The 15,128-nt window shown below is 31.2% G+C and overlaps 2 protein-coding genes across 2 annotated transcripts in view; one reads left to right on the plus strand and one right to left on the minus strand.

Moving 5' to 3' along the window:
• Positions 1-8,794, plus strand: LOC111714288 (serine/threonine-protein kinase ppk34). Its single transcript, XM_023489360.1, has 6 exons — positions 1-48; positions 617-752; positions 4,219-4,348; positions 5,147-5,207; positions 5,276-5,385; positions 8,383-8,794. The coding sequence occupies exons 3-6, from the start codon at positions 4,278-4,280 to the stop codon at positions 8,510-8,512; spliced, it is 372 nt and encodes a 123-aa protein (XP_023345128.1). The 5' UTR covers positions 1-48; positions 617-752; positions 4,219-4,277; the 3' UTR covers positions 8,513-8,794.
• LOC111714287 (uncharacterized) overlaps positions 8,737-15,128 on the minus strand; it is a 19,774-nt gene continuing 13,382 nt past the window's right edge. The window contains exons 21-28 of the mRNA XM_023489358.1: positions 13,632-13,699; positions 13,174-13,212; positions 12,740-12,784; positions 11,082-11,157; positions 9,696-9,766; positions 9,253-9,303; positions 8,941-8,965; positions 8,737-8,850 (exon numbers count right to left, since the gene is read on the minus strand). Of these exons, the coding sequence (XP_023345126.1) occupies positions 8,943-8,965; positions 9,253-9,303; positions 9,696-9,766; positions 11,082-11,157; positions 12,740-12,784; positions 13,174-13,212; positions 13,632-13,699 (373 nt within the window). The 3' untranslated portion in view covers positions 8,737-8,850; positions 8,941-8,942. The remainder of the gene's footprint in view (positions 8,851-8,940; positions 8,966-9,252; positions 9,304-9,695; positions 9,767-11,081; positions 11,158-12,739; positions 12,785-13,173; positions 13,213-13,631; positions 13,700-15,128) is intronic.

Below are 15,128 nucleotides of genomic sequence, written 5' to 3' on the forward strand. Positions count from 1 at the left end.
TCTCTGTCCCCAGTTCAAACCAGATTCTACTGGGAGCAAATACTTCTGGTCAGAAAATAATATTTTTCATAATATATTTTGTTTTTTTTTGCAAACACCGCCGTTAAAGCAACCTTCCACTCTGAAAATATAGAGCTAACATCTGCTTTACAGAGGTTTGGTCTATCACCATCACCGAATTTTAATACTTGAAATTTGTATTTTAAAATTTGAAATTTGTAATTTAAAACTTGAAATTTGTATTTTAAAACTTGAAATTTGTATTTTAAAACTTGAAATTTGTATTTTAATACTTGAATTTTATATTTTAAAACGGCAAAACAAATATTGTTTGTTAAAAATATTGATCCAAATATATAAATTGAATATTTGCAAAAATATATCGTATTTAAGTTTGCATTTAATCCTTACCTAAAAAGATGTTTAGATGTATTTGTGGTAAAAGCAACTGTTCTTAACTTGAACAACCTTTTTTATTTTGCGATCAAGAAAATTGAGCCATTACCCCACAAGATTTAATTTTATAATCAGTTTGCCAAGATAAATGGATTCAAAAATTTGAATTTGTGGTCGATAACGATTAATTCCTTTAGATATAAAATGATTTTTATTTCAGGCTGTGGCTCAAGTTCATGAGAAAAGGATAATTCATCTTGATATTAAACCAGATAATTTTCTTTTGGTTCAAGGAGTTCTCAAAATTATAGATTTAGGATTGGCAAAACTTCTTCCTCCAGGCAAAAATTACATAGGTATAAACATTATGATTTTTTCCCTGTAAAATATTGCTAAAGAGTACACCCAATGCATGGGTGTAGTTTACGACCATAGATTTTGTGTTTTTAGTATTTAACGTACATCTTCTATTTATAATTAATCTTCGCTCATATAAATATTTTTTTTTCAAAATAAAATTTTTTAAAATTTTTTTTTTAATTTTAAATTTTTTATTTAATTTGAAATTTTTTATTTAATTTGAAATTTTTTATTTAATTTGAAATTTTTTTCCAGGGCCCAAAAGGTTATATAGCATAAATATATTAGATTCATAATATTTAGTTTGTATTAGTATCGTTCGATTTAAAGTTTGTATCTTTTGTATATAAATAAATTGTAAGAAAAACCGACTCGTCGAATATTTGAGAAACTCAGTGCATTGCTTTATTGATTTTTATTCATATACTATAATATATTCCTTAGCTAAAGCTGGCCAAACGACTCAACCAAATTGACGTTTTTAGGAAACCCAAGGGTGATAAATGATGAAAAAATCCATTTATTTCTTGTACTCAGCATTGTTAATATCCACCGGGCAACTCTGGGCACATAGTTTAGATTTCAATAGGTTTACAAAGAAATAATGAGTGACTTTTCACAAAAGCAAATTTAACAATTAAACGCTTTTTTGCAGATTAATGAGAATAAGTCCCACAACGCTGATCAGTAAAAAAAGGGTCACTTACAGTTACGGTTCCTTTAACGGGAGTGAACGGCAATTTATGGTAGTTGAACTGAGAATGCAGTTTTGTACAGAAATTTTTTAGGATTTATTTGAGACCACGGATATATAATAAAATGGATGGATCATAGACGAGTTTCGATGTAATTTTCTGGGTGGGGTGTTATGCAGTACATTGGAGTTCTATCAGACAATGGACCCTGGACCAGCTCTTGCATAATTCCTTTCTTATTTAGCCAATCAGTTATATTCCACTGAATTTTAGAAGGGGGGGGGGACGGTTTGTTTAATTCCTTTGTGTCGTCTTCAATGCTTAAACTTTATTTCAAAGATAGCTTAATTATCGTTGCCCCCCAACCTTTTTAAAGGCTTTAACATAAATAATACTGAGGATTCAAAATAATAAATACATTTTTGACTAAGAGTAAGAAGGTGGGGGGGGGGGGTTTGTTTAATTCCTTTGTGTAGTCTTCAATGTTTAAACTTTATTTCAAAAATAGCTTAATTATCGTTGCCCCCCAACCTTTTTAAAGGCTTTAACATAAATAATATTGAGGATTTAAAATGATAAATATTTTTTTGACTAAGAGTAAGAAGCCCCATTCTACTAAGAATAACACTATAAATGCCACCCACCCTTGAAAGTTACGCAGGACTTTAAAGTATACAGTGGGAATGATTCATATTTTTTTCTTCAGCTTAATCCTATAAAGGCTGGGGGGGGGGCTGAATCTNTGGCTCCAGGTCGTAGTCTTTTAGAAACCCTATTAAGGTCATCAGGAGAAAAATGGTCTGAGCATATCACACTCCATTTTTTCGGATTCCAGGAGGAAGGTTGGCCTGTAAATTTCGCCCATGCTACTCTTAGGTCATTTTTCGGGAACGAAAAAAAGATTTTATCTTGACAAGTACTATTATTTTTACAAGATATTACACTGCAGTACCTCATGTTCATACATCACAGGGCCCACTGTTTATCAACACAGCTGTACAACTTTCCTACTCTTTGGACCCTGAACTTTCCTTCACATATTAATTCTTTGCAAACAAAAAAAAAATCTATTTTGAATAAAAGAAATAAAAAATTGTATAAAAGAAACATTAAAAAAAACATAAATATGCCCCTAAAATAAACATAACAAATCTAGGGTCCGGTTTGCTACATCAGCTGGTAGGCCCATGGAAAAAATTACCAAAATAAAATTTGTACTGTGGCCGAGTTCAGTGTAGATAGATAGATAGAGTCATATCTATAAGCGGGCCGTGTTTGAGACCTATCAGACGTTTCTACGGTGCATATTTGTTCAGCAAGAGCAATTTCAATTGTTTAAATCCTCCTTTATTGTCTATTCTTAAGAGATGATTTTGAGAGCCGGTTTTTTAAAAATTATTCAATAACAACGAGATAATGTAGCAAAAATTCTAAACTTACCGGATGTTTAGGAACATATTTCTCAATCGAAATTTGACAATAAATCGATGTTTATAGAATTAATTATTTCCTTTTTATCATTATTTTGAATTTCTTATTTTCTATGAGTTTGTTCGCAGATTTTAGTACAACTGAATGTAGGAATTAGTCCAATTTTATAAACTTCCCTCAAACAAATTGTTTTAATAGACTAAACATTTTTCTTGGAAATTTTAGCCATAGAACTTAAATCAAAATGATATTTTTGAAAATTTTATAACCATTAAATGAATTAATCCAAATAAATTTTCCGAAGCATAAATTTAAAGGATGACAATATTTAGTCAATGCTTAAAGGGACAGACCGGCTATGTAAGGTAGTTAAACTGAGTATGCAGTGTTGGGAACAAATTTTTTAGGATTCATTTGAGACATATAAAACGTTTCCACGATGTATTATTACTGAATTTGAATGCATAGTCGACGTTCAAAATCGTTAAATAAGGTAGGTACGTTTTCAGAATCGTTTTTTTAAATTATTAAATATCGACGACAAAAAAAGTAAAAGTTATACAGTAAAGTAATTAGATGGTTAGGAACATGTTTCTCAAAAGAAATTTGTCAATAAATCAATGCTAGAATCAATTATTTTGTTTACATCATTATATTGAATTTCTTATTTTCTATGAATTTATTTGCAGATTTCTAAAAATTCTTCAAATGTCGTTTTTCAAAAAAAAATACAGCAAATCTACAGAAAATTTTTGTTAACAATGAGACATCAAGAAACTAATCACTGAAGATTTTAGATGATGAGTTAATTTTTATTTTTTTTAATCTGTTCCTAAACAACTTTATAAGCTTACTGTCGAATTTTGTTACATTTTTCGTGGTTGTCATTGAACAATTTTTTAAAAACCGATTCTCAAAATCATCCCTCCAAAATGGACAATCTATAAGGATTTTCATGATTGAATTTGCGCTCTTGCTGAACAAATATGCACCGTAAAAATGTTTAAAAGGTCTCAAATGAATCCTAAAAAAATACTCTATACAGAGTAAACTTGTCCGTCTTCACTGTTCATCTTTTGCGGAGACATTATAGACAAATCTTTACAGTCTTTTACCCTTTTCATAAAAAAACTCTAGCAGACATAATAATATTATGGATTTTGAAATTAGGTATTACAATGCTAATTCATAACAAAGACGATATCGAATTCGTCACTGAATTCCCATGTTTTTTGGGACACCCTGTATCATACATTGCCGGTCACTCCCTTTAAACCCCATGTATATCGGGACACCATGTTTAAGATTAAATTCAACAATATTTCTATAAATGTAGAATATGCTAAACCTCTCCCCGGAACATTTCTATTCGTTGCTCCAGAGAACTTCCGTGAAATGCTACCAAGTGGTAAAGTTAAGGATCCAGAGGTTAGCTCAGATGATGAAGATGTTGAAACCTGCCTCAGGTATATACAGTCAGATACTTTAAACTCTGGAATATGAAGTCGACTTTGAAACTCAAGTTATGACTCTAAATAGTGCAATAAACATGAAACTCGGCAATTGCGCATTGTATTACAGACCCATTTTCTTTGATATGTAAAGCTAGTAAAGTTATTTGCTCTGAAAAAACATCAAATGCACTTCAGTGTTGTTTTAATGTCGTCTTCTTATTCAAAATTTTTATAGTTATCACAGTATATACACTATATACCGTGAGACCCAAAAAAACTGTAGAATATGAAGACGATAGTTAATCATATTAATTGTGTTGATGTTGTTACAAAGACAAGAATCAAGAATGACGAATGAGAACTAATTATAAATAAAAGAATTATGAAGCTAGCAATTAAAAGCGAACCTTTAATAAAAAAGAGGGGCCTGTCCCATTCACAACAGTAAACTTAATCTGGTCAACATTGTACAAAATATTGTTGTTTTTCATGATTAAAAAGTGTTTATTTTTGTAGCAAGAAATGCGTTTTACTTTTGTTGAGAGACCACTGATAAAAACAAATCAGTTTTAGAAAGCAAACACATGGATATCATATTCATAAATGAGACAAAACTTTTATTGGCACCGTTGTAAATCGGACATACCAATCTTTCCACAGGGGGTCAATTGAATGTCCCTTTAAACTATGAGCAAATTAATATTATGCATTGTTAAATAAACGCTCTGCAGCGGATAATATATATATAGTTAGAATGTCAAAGAATCTTTTTGTGTTGTATTAATGCAAAACTTTAAAATTTAATTTTAGAATTACACAAGCTGCAGATGTTTGGAGCCTTGGTATATTATTATATTCAATAATTTTCAAGGTTAATACTTTTTGATTTTGATAAATTTTTTTAATGTAATTTATGATATTTATGTTTTTTTTTTTCAGGGATCTCATCCTTATGGGTCTTTACCAGGAGGAAAAGGCAGTAGAGTTTCAGCATTGAAAAGTTTTACACCGATTCAAATACCAGAAATAGTAAACTATCCTGGAGCTAGGTAATATTATCACTAAACTATTCTGATTCAAATACCAGAAATAGTAAACTATCCTGCAGGCTATGTAATATTATCACTAAACTATTCTGATTCAAATACCAGAAATAGTAAACTATCCTAAGGAAAGGTAATATTATCTCTAAACTATTCTGATTCAAATACCAAAAATAGTAAACTATCCTGGGGCTAGGTAATATTATCACTATTCTACTCTGATTCGAATACCAGAAATAGTAAACTATCCTGAGGCTAGGTAATATTATCACTTAACGACTCTTATTCAAAGACCAGAAATAGTAAACTATGCTGGGGCTAGGTAATGTATTATGTCTAAACTATTCTGATTCAAATACCAGAAATAGTAAACTATCCTGAGTCTAGGTAATATTATCAATATTCTACTCTGATTCAAATACCAGAAATAGTAAACTATCTAGGGGCTAGGTAATATTATCACTTAACTATTCTGATTCAAATACCAGAAATAGTAAACTATCCTGGGGCTAGGTAATATTATCACTTCACCCTATCCCTGCTGGGGTACTTGAAAACCAGGATACGCTGGGGGGGGGGGTCAATTTGACCCCCCCTCTAAATCCCATGTTTAATGTCCAAATATGACAAATGATACATCATTGGAAAGCTCTTGTGCTCTACTTTTAGAATCTGCAAAAAAAATTGCAACTTTGCAAAAATTAAATTTTTTATTGCAAAATCTAGTTATTTAGTAAAAATGTTTGAAAAAAAAAATTGTCCAAAATATGATATATTATACATTTTTGAAAAGCCCTTGACCATGCCATTTCAAATATGCAAAAGTTTTGCAAATTTTAAATAACCTGATTTTTAATCAAGAAAAGCTAAAAAAGTGCAAATTTCCTTTGACAGGTTGTTTGCAAAAAAAATTGCAATTTTTTCGCAAAACTTGTGTAATCCGTTTCCTTATGTCATGGGCTTTCCAAAAAGCTAAATTTTATCAAAATCTGACAAGTGAAAGTGGGTCAAAACAAAGATTTAGTTTGTTACAGGAAAAAGCAGTCGTTCAGGCAGTGTGCCTAAGGACTCAGGCAGTTAGTATTAAAGCCCGGTTTTAGGCCTAAAGGGAGGGCTTTGGGTATGTAGGAAAAGTCAGAAAATTTCAACAGCCTCAGACCAATACTTTTTGAGTTATGTAAAAAAAAACTACAGGGGGGGTCAAATTGACCCCCCCCCCCCAGCAGGAATAGGGTTAACTACTCTGATTTAAATACCAGAAATAGTAAACTATCCTGTGGCTGGGTAATATTATCACTATTCTACTCTGATTCAAATACCAGTAATAGTTAACTATCCTGCAGGCTAGGTAATATTATCACTATTCTATTCTGATTCAAATACCAGAAATAGTAAACTATCCTGGGGCTAGGTAATATTATTACTATTCTACTCCAATTCAAATACCAAAAATAGTAAACTATCCTGGGGCTAGGTAATATTATTACTATTCTTCTCTGATTCAAATACCAGAAATAGTAAACTATTCTGGGGCTAGATAATATTATGACTAAACTACTCCCATTCAAATACCACAAAAAAGTAAACTATCCTGGGGCTAGGTAATATTATCACTATTCTACTCCTATTCAAATACCAGAAATAGTAAACTATCCTGGGGCTAGGTAATATTATCACTATTCTACTCTGATTCAAATACCAGAAATAGTAAGCTATCCTGGAGCAAGGTAATATTATCACTTAACTACTCTGATTCAAATACCAGAAATAGTAAACTATCCTAGGGCTAGGTAATATTATCACTATTCTATTCTGATTCAAATACCAGAAATAGTAAACTATCCTGGGGCTAGGTAATATCATCACTATTCTACTCCTATTCAAATACCAGAAAAAGTAAACTATCCTGGGGCTAGGTAATATTATCACTTAACTACTCTGATTCAAATACCAGAAATAGTAAGCTATCCTGGAGCAAGGTAATATTATCACTTAACTACTCTGATTCAAATACCAGAAATAGTAAACTATCCTGGAGCTAGGTAATATTATCACTACTGGATTCCTATTCAAATACCAGAAATAGTAAACTATCCTGGGGCTAGGTAATATTATCACTATTCTACTCTGATTCAAATACCAGAAATAGTAAACTATCCTGGGACTAGGTAATATTATCACTACTCTACTCCTATTCAAATACCAGAAATAGTAAACTATCCTGGCGCTAGGTAATATATTTAAAGTAATACAGTATGACTCTTATGAAAGTAAAGACATGCAATACAAATCCGCCAAGAAATCCATCAGAAATTCTCTAAATTTCAATGAGTTTAGTATAGGACATTATGATTCAAGCAAAGAGTTTTAACACTTTCTTTGAATTTGAATTTGAACTTGTGAAGGTTCTCATCATAACTCTAAAAAACCACTCTTGTGCAAAGTAATTAAAAATGTTGAAAAAAGGAGGGCTGCAGATGTGGAAAAAATTCAGAAAAAATCGGTTTAATAACGGTTTGAATACCATGAATACCCGAGAATTACTCTTCGTCGATTTAAACATTTAATTTTTTCTAATTGACTTATTATAATATGCTTTAATGTTAAGGTACTTTATGATGATAATTATGATAATTAATATTATGACTAACTTAAGTCTATAGTGTTATTTCTCGTTTGTAACCTTTCAACATCTTAAAACGGTTTTCTATTAATGTTTGCTGTTATCAAACTTTAAAATATTTTTATTCTGAAAGAAAATCCAAAAACTAAAAAATTATATTTTAACAAAGATCGATTTTGGTTCGTTTTTGCCTATATTCATAGCAGGGTCAACATTTTGGCGTAGAGAAAAAAGCCAAACATTTGCTATGCCAAACTTTGACCCTGAGAGAAACCATACACAAAAAAATGAAACAAAAATTCACCAAAGCAATTAACAACATTAACTGCGAGGACATAGGTTTATTGCTATTTTGAAATAAATACAATTAACTATTTTAGGAAGACATTGTTACGATGCCTTGAAAAGGATCCTGCAAAAAGACCAACAGTTAAAGAACTTTTAGAAATGGATTTTCTCACAGGAACATATCTTTGTGTCTTACCTAAAAAGAAACCCTCAACTGCTTAAAGGAACTGTTATTGTCATAAATAGGCATGTCCGGTTCACAATGATACCCTCTAGATCTTGTTCTGATCAACATTATAGAAAAGTCACTTGAAAGTTCATTCATCAGGAGAAAAAGAAGATGATTATCAGAATTTAACACTTTCAATTCAGTTCTTTTTTGCTCAGCTGGTGATTCGAAAGACAATGTTCACGAAAGACTGTATATAAATTATAAATGCAAATAGTTTCATATTATAATCATGATACATATATTTTGATAAAAGAATATACATAGATATCGTATTTTACAAAAACACATTTTTTAAAATTCTTCTGTTTCAATTTTCCGTTATCAAGTCCTGAAAACATATCGATTCGTACCAAGTTGAAGAAAGGAATATTCCAATTTTACAAAAAAAAAATACTTAGTTATTAGTTTTAACTTTTACCTTCACTGATATGGATCTTTTGTGTCTGAAATAAATGTTATTATTATTTCTATTCATGACTATTTTTTATTCATTAAAATGCGTTTTATTTCGATTCTATTAATATAATTAAAATTGAAATTGAGACTTTGCCACAATCTCAAATTTTCTATTCCCTATATCTTTGCAACTTGATGGTGTAAAATTTAGATATTTCAGAACGCGTATACATAGCTTGAAATATCGAAGATCAACCACATCAGGTTGCAAAGATTATAAGGATTAGAAAGTCGGATCTTGTGGCAAGAACTGAGTTCCTTTAAATATATATACCTGGATCTTTGGTTACTGCTTCCTTCATTCCAGTCATTGAGATATTGATGTCTGAAAAAAATTTCAATATGAAAATTTTTAAAATTTTTTTAAGGAACTGTGGTTGTAGATTTAAGTGACCCACCATTTCCCACAAAAAAAAAGATTATAAACAAAACCCTTGAAACCTTAAAAATGTGGAACTTTTTTTTTGGCTTGAAAAGTGTTTAATTCTGATAGTTTTTAATTATTTCTGACTCATCAACTGCTCTAGTTATTTTTGTAGAAAAAAAACCTATCAAAAACAATCATTTTTCAAACACAAAAGCATTGATATTTGACTAATTTGACAAAGCTTATAATGATACTGTTGTGAATAAATAACCACTTAAAACTCTTGTACGATCTCTTTAACAGAGCTGTGGAAATATTATTCGTAAAATTCTAACAAAATTTAAAAATACCTCCATTAGGTTTAGCTGAGCAAATACAACTCATATTAGAATAATGATTCATCTGTCCATCAGCAAACAAGCTTTAAAAATCAATCATTCATAGATATCCAAGAAGTTGTTTTTATTTTAAAAATTATATCGGATATATTTATTCCTTATCCATTTACTTCAATAATAGATCTCATTTAAAACAATCAATCGATTTATTCCACTCCAATCTAAAAATGTATCATTTACTCTGAGACAAATTTCCATTGATTCTAATTTGTCTGAGAGTAAATGCCATTCCTTTTAAAGAGGGGATTCAATGATAAACCCGAGGGCTTGCGGATTTTGCGGATTTTTTTGCCTTTGTAGACTTTCAAAGTATCTTTCAATGAAAATATCCCGGCAGGAAATGAAAATTGTTACATACCAAAAAACCGGCTTTTTATAAAGGAATGTAAATTGTAAGGAAAAAGTAGAAAATAAGTGAAATTATTGGTAAGCCGTTGTGCCGTTGAAATTTTCTTTTAATTTCAACATTTTACTCCCCAAGTATGGGGAAAAACTAATGTATTTTTTTGATTGTAAGCAATAAAATATTGTTCATTTATTTTTAAAGGCTCTTCAAACAAGGGGCATTATGATTGAAAACGTATCAGATTTTTATCTAACATGAAATTTACTGTAATTTGACCAGAATGGTAAACTGTGGCTGTATTGTATAAATTTCTACTTCACAAGGAAGACAAAGAAACTGAGTTTTTGCCACAGAATGTTACAGAATTCATAGTTTGTAATATCTACGGTGTACATGATATTGGGTGCAAAGATATAAAGGTTAGAAAATCATTGTTGGTGGCAAAGACTCATTCTAATCATGCAAAAGTTGTTTGCATTTTTTCATTACTTGATTTTTCATTCATTATTTTATTTGAAAAACGTTTCCCCTATTCAGAGAAACTCCAATGTTTTTTTTCTGTATCATGCAAGTTCATCTTACATGCTCCAAAAAAATCAAAAAGATTTTAGTTGGTTGGATTTTTGATTGCATTCGGTAACGGCTTGAGAGAGAAAATAAGAAGAATTTAGCTAGTACAAAGAAGTCTTGTGGCTGGCTTTTAAGAGCTAAACAACACTGAATAGCTAAACTGGATAATGCTATAAAAGTTGTAAATTTAATACTGGATCAACTTTAAAGCGTCGAAACGTCATGGTCTTTTTTATCTCACTTATACTTATGTTTAGACCTGAAGAAGTAAATTGTATAGCTATAACACACACGTTTTAAGAATTCTCATGGATTTTTGCACGAGCACTTTCAATCCTTGAATCACTGTAAGAACTATCTTCGGTAATTGGTTCTGGTTGATCACAACATAATTTTCTGATATTTTATCGATAAATGATTTCCTCATGATTTCCGGAATACAAGGTCCAGCCTCGTCTACTTTAATCTGAATTTCTCCAAACACACAAGCAGTTTTATCTGGAGAAGTAACATCATTTAAAAATGATTATTTAAAAAATTAGAAGAACACACATCTTAATGATTACTTGTATTGTCGGTAATAAAACCAGGGGTCCAGATAATTCCATTTCTGATCCCAAATGGGATCGGGGTTGAAAGTACATTTAGGAGCATGAAAGTACACTTTATATTTTATTTAGAACTTTGACAAGTTTTTGTGTACGTGTACTACACTTCGGAAATGTGTACTGCATTTTGGGCGTTAAAAGATGTAAATATAGTATTTAACCCTATTCCTGCTGGGGGGGGGTCAATTTGACCCCCCCCCCTGTAGTTTTTTTTACATAACTCAAAAAGTATTGGTCTGAGGCTGTTGAAATTTTCTGACTTTTCTTACATACCCAAAGCCCTCCCTTTAGGCCTAAAACCGGGCTTTAATACTAACTGCCTGAGTCCTCAGGCACCCTGCCTGAATGACTGCTTTTGCCTGTAACAAACTAAATCTTTGTTTTGACCCACTTTTATTTTGATAAAATTTAGCTTTTTGGAAAGCCTATGACATAAGGAAACGGATTGCACAAGTTTTGCGAAAAAAAAATTGCAAATTTTTTGCAAACAACCTGTCAAAGGAAATTTGCACATTTTTAGTTTTTCTTGATTAAAAATCAGGTTATTTAAAATTTTGCAAAAATTTGCATATTTGGAATGGCATGGTCAAGGGCTTTTCAAAAATGTATAATTTGTCATTTTTTGGACAAATTTTTTTTTGCACACATTTTTACTATAAAACTGGATTTTGCGATAAAAAATTCAATTTTCCCAAATTTGCAAATTTTTTTGCAGATTCTAAAAGTAGAGCACAAGAGCTTTCTAATGATGTATCATTTGTCATATTTGGACATAAAACATGGGATTTAGAGGGGGGGGGGGGTCAAATTGACCCCCCCCAGCGTATCCTGGTTTTCAAGTACCCCAGCAGGGATAGGGTTAATATAAGAGATAAATTATGATATGCAGAAAAATAAACTCTCCCTTGTAGTAAACATTCTGCAGTATGGAATTTGTTCTACAACTTGACATTATACTTCCAACTGTTTACAATAACAACATGGTTTATTTCTGCCCCTAATATCAATCAATCAACATTTGGGATTCATCAGATTGAATAAAAATAATTATTTCTATCTTGTGTTGCGCTCAAAATGCAATTTCTCATCTAGATTGCAATCTTCGATTCTTTTGAAATTGCTACGTTCCGAATTTAATGTACTAGCACCGCCGTGGACAAGTACTGTCTCGGATTCTGTACCGTGCGGGATTTGACTAGTGTACTGTCTCGGATTCTGTACCGTCCGTGATTTTACTGGTGTACTGTCTCGGATTCTGTACCGTCCGGGATTTTACTGGTGTACTGTCTCTGACAAAATACTTTGGCCGGGGTCATTTGTGTAATGAGACTCATGAGATGAAAAGGATAAATACAATTCTTGACGAAATTTACAATTTTATGTTTTTTTCTAGGGCCCCTAGGGGGAGTAAAATGTTTTTCCTGGGGCCCCTAGGGGAAGTAAAAGATTTTTAAAAAATTGCCAATTCTGACCTTCAGACAGCTTTCCCTTCTTTTTCTCTTCCAATTCAGCCTGATCTAAATAATCCTTTTAGTTGGAAACAAACATGATCTATACAAAGTTACAAAATGTAAAAATATGTTCATAATAGAAAGCAATGTAAATTTTCAATTGTTCATTTTACAAATATGACAAACTTCTGAAATAAGCATTTTTTAAATACAACCTTCTGAAATACAAACTTCTGAAATACAGTATATTTTGCATGTATATTTTTCATGTATATTTTTCATGTATATTTTGCATGTATATTTTTCATGTATACTTTGCATGTATATTTTGCATGTATATTTTGCATTTATATTTTTCATGTATATTTTTCACGTATATTTTGCATGTATATTTTTCATGTATATTTTTCATGTATATTTTTCATGTATATTTTTCATGTATATTTTTAGCGCACCTGACATTTCCCCCTTAGTGATAGCTTCGACAATGATTCCTAAAATGTTGGAAATGTTTCATCAAAATCTTAATATTTCACTATTTTGTTGAAGATAATGCAATTCTTTTTGATTGTATTTTCATATCATCAACAACAATGTCGGGACATCTACTTTTCGACAGAATTTTAGTTTTTAGTTATTAAATAGGGATGCTTTGTATTTAAATTTCTAAAATAAAAAGTATTTGGATTCAAACGAAGGGGTACGTTTTTGTAACTTTCGGAATAGCTAAATTTTTCGAAAAAATATGAATTCGGCACAAAATTTACAATTTGTTTACAACAAATATTATTGTGCTATTATTACTGTAGTAATGCGTCAATTTTGCGAGAAAAGTGTATGTACAATTTCTTGTTGGATAAAATTGTAAAAAATGTCATTGAAAGACAACTTTAAATAAAATATTGGACATTACCTTTTCCATCCTCTCTTATATAGCATGTACAAAGTGCATTGGATATATCTTCTGTCTCATCAAATACACTTTAATCAAACAAATAGATCTTATAGATATTTTTTAATCCATTCTTAGCATATTTTCCAGGGAAAAGGGCTAGCAAAACCTAAACTGAATCCGAGCCTCATTCTTTTTCGTTTTTTTCATCCGAGCCACCTCAAACAGGAATTGAAATGTGGGTATAATGGAGAATAAGGAGAATGGGGGCTCGGATTCAGATGATGTGGTTTGCCTTTTACCCTGAATTGAAACATTTAAACATTTAAGTGTGGAAGACGATGCCTGGCCGCGTTAAACTAGTTCCACAAGATTCAACAGAATGAGATAGAACGGATACGGGGCATAAGTACTGATATCATCTCTACAGTCTACACGTGCGATATCGATATTGACTCTAGTTCTGAACCCTCTAGTAATAAGTTATAAGAAATATATATACTGGAAGTTATTTATGCGTTTTATTAGAGTCTGACTCACGTCCTCTATATAAGTTTAATTTTAAATTTAGACATCTTTTATATTTTTGTTGGCTACATGAACCCAGGAAAGGTTAATAGACAATTCCAGTTTAGAAAATTGTGCCTGGAAAAAAATTTTGTTTCTTAAATGGACCCACTCAAATGATTTTAATTTCTTAAAACACATCTATGTTATCATCCAGAGGCGTATTCAGGGGGGGCTATGGGGGCTCATCCCCCTCCTGTATCAGTGAAAAATATGTTTTTTGGGGGGAGGGTGGGGGGGGGGTTGGCCTCCCCCCTCCCAAAAAGAAAAAGAAATGTAAGCCCTTACTTGGAAAAAAACCTTAATATCTTTAAAACTATGTCTAGTTCTCAACCACTCTTAAATCTGTCAAAATACAAAAGTGAAGACCAAAAGATATATTTCGAAGATCTTCATTTTTCAGACTAGTGAAATATATTCTTTTCGGGTGAGTTTTGGCCTCCCCCCCCCCCAAGAAATGTAAGCCCTTCCTGGAAAAAAAAACCTGAACACGCCTCTCTTAATATCTTTAATGTCTAGTTCTCAACCACTCTTAAATCTGTCAAAATACAAAAGTAAAAACCAATAGATGTATTTCAATTTAAAAACTGGCCCATTTCTTGCTTTACAGATTATGCAATATGCATGCAGGCATTATTGTGCTGTCTGAAATTATTTATTGTGCAGTAAAATGGTTAAAATTCACTTCTAAAATCTTAATTTACGTTAATCTATATTTAAGTTAAATACAAATTCTAAGTCTGTGTTTGTAAACAAAGGGAGTCCAGTTTCTGTTGTACTGTACACTCCGTATACAGACCAATTTATATATATATATATAAATATTTATAAATACTTGGGACCTAAAATGTCGTCATCCAACTATGAGTTTGGCCCACTTTAGTATTCATTTACTTTGGCTCGTAAGCGCCTTAAAAACGTATAGTTGTATATTAAAATTATATTTTAAAA

The sequence above is a fragment of the Eurytemora carolleeae genome, unplaced genomic scaffold (genome assembly GCF_000591075.1).
Source record: "Eurytemora carolleeae unplaced genomic scaffold, Eaff_2.0 scaffold1548, whole genome shotgun sequence".
In the NCBI taxonomy this organism is placed as follows: domain Eukaryota; kingdom Metazoa; phylum Arthropoda; class Copepoda; order Calanoida; family Temoridae; genus Eurytemora; species Eurytemora carolleeae.

Excerpts from the sequence above, each read along its gene's own strand:
- LOC111714288 (XM_023489360.1), top strand. The coding sequence starts at position 4,278 with ATGCTACCAAGTGGTAAAGTTAAGGATCCAGAGGTTAGCTCAGATGAT. Across the intron at positions 4,349-5,146 it reads GATGTTGAAACCTGCCTCAG|AATTACACAAGCTGCAGATG; the intron begins GTATATACAGTC and ends ATTTAATTTTAG. Across the intron at positions 5,386-8,382 it reads GTAAACTATCCTGGAGCTAG|GAAGACATTGTTACGATGCC; the intron begins GTAATATTATCA and ends TAACTATTTTAG.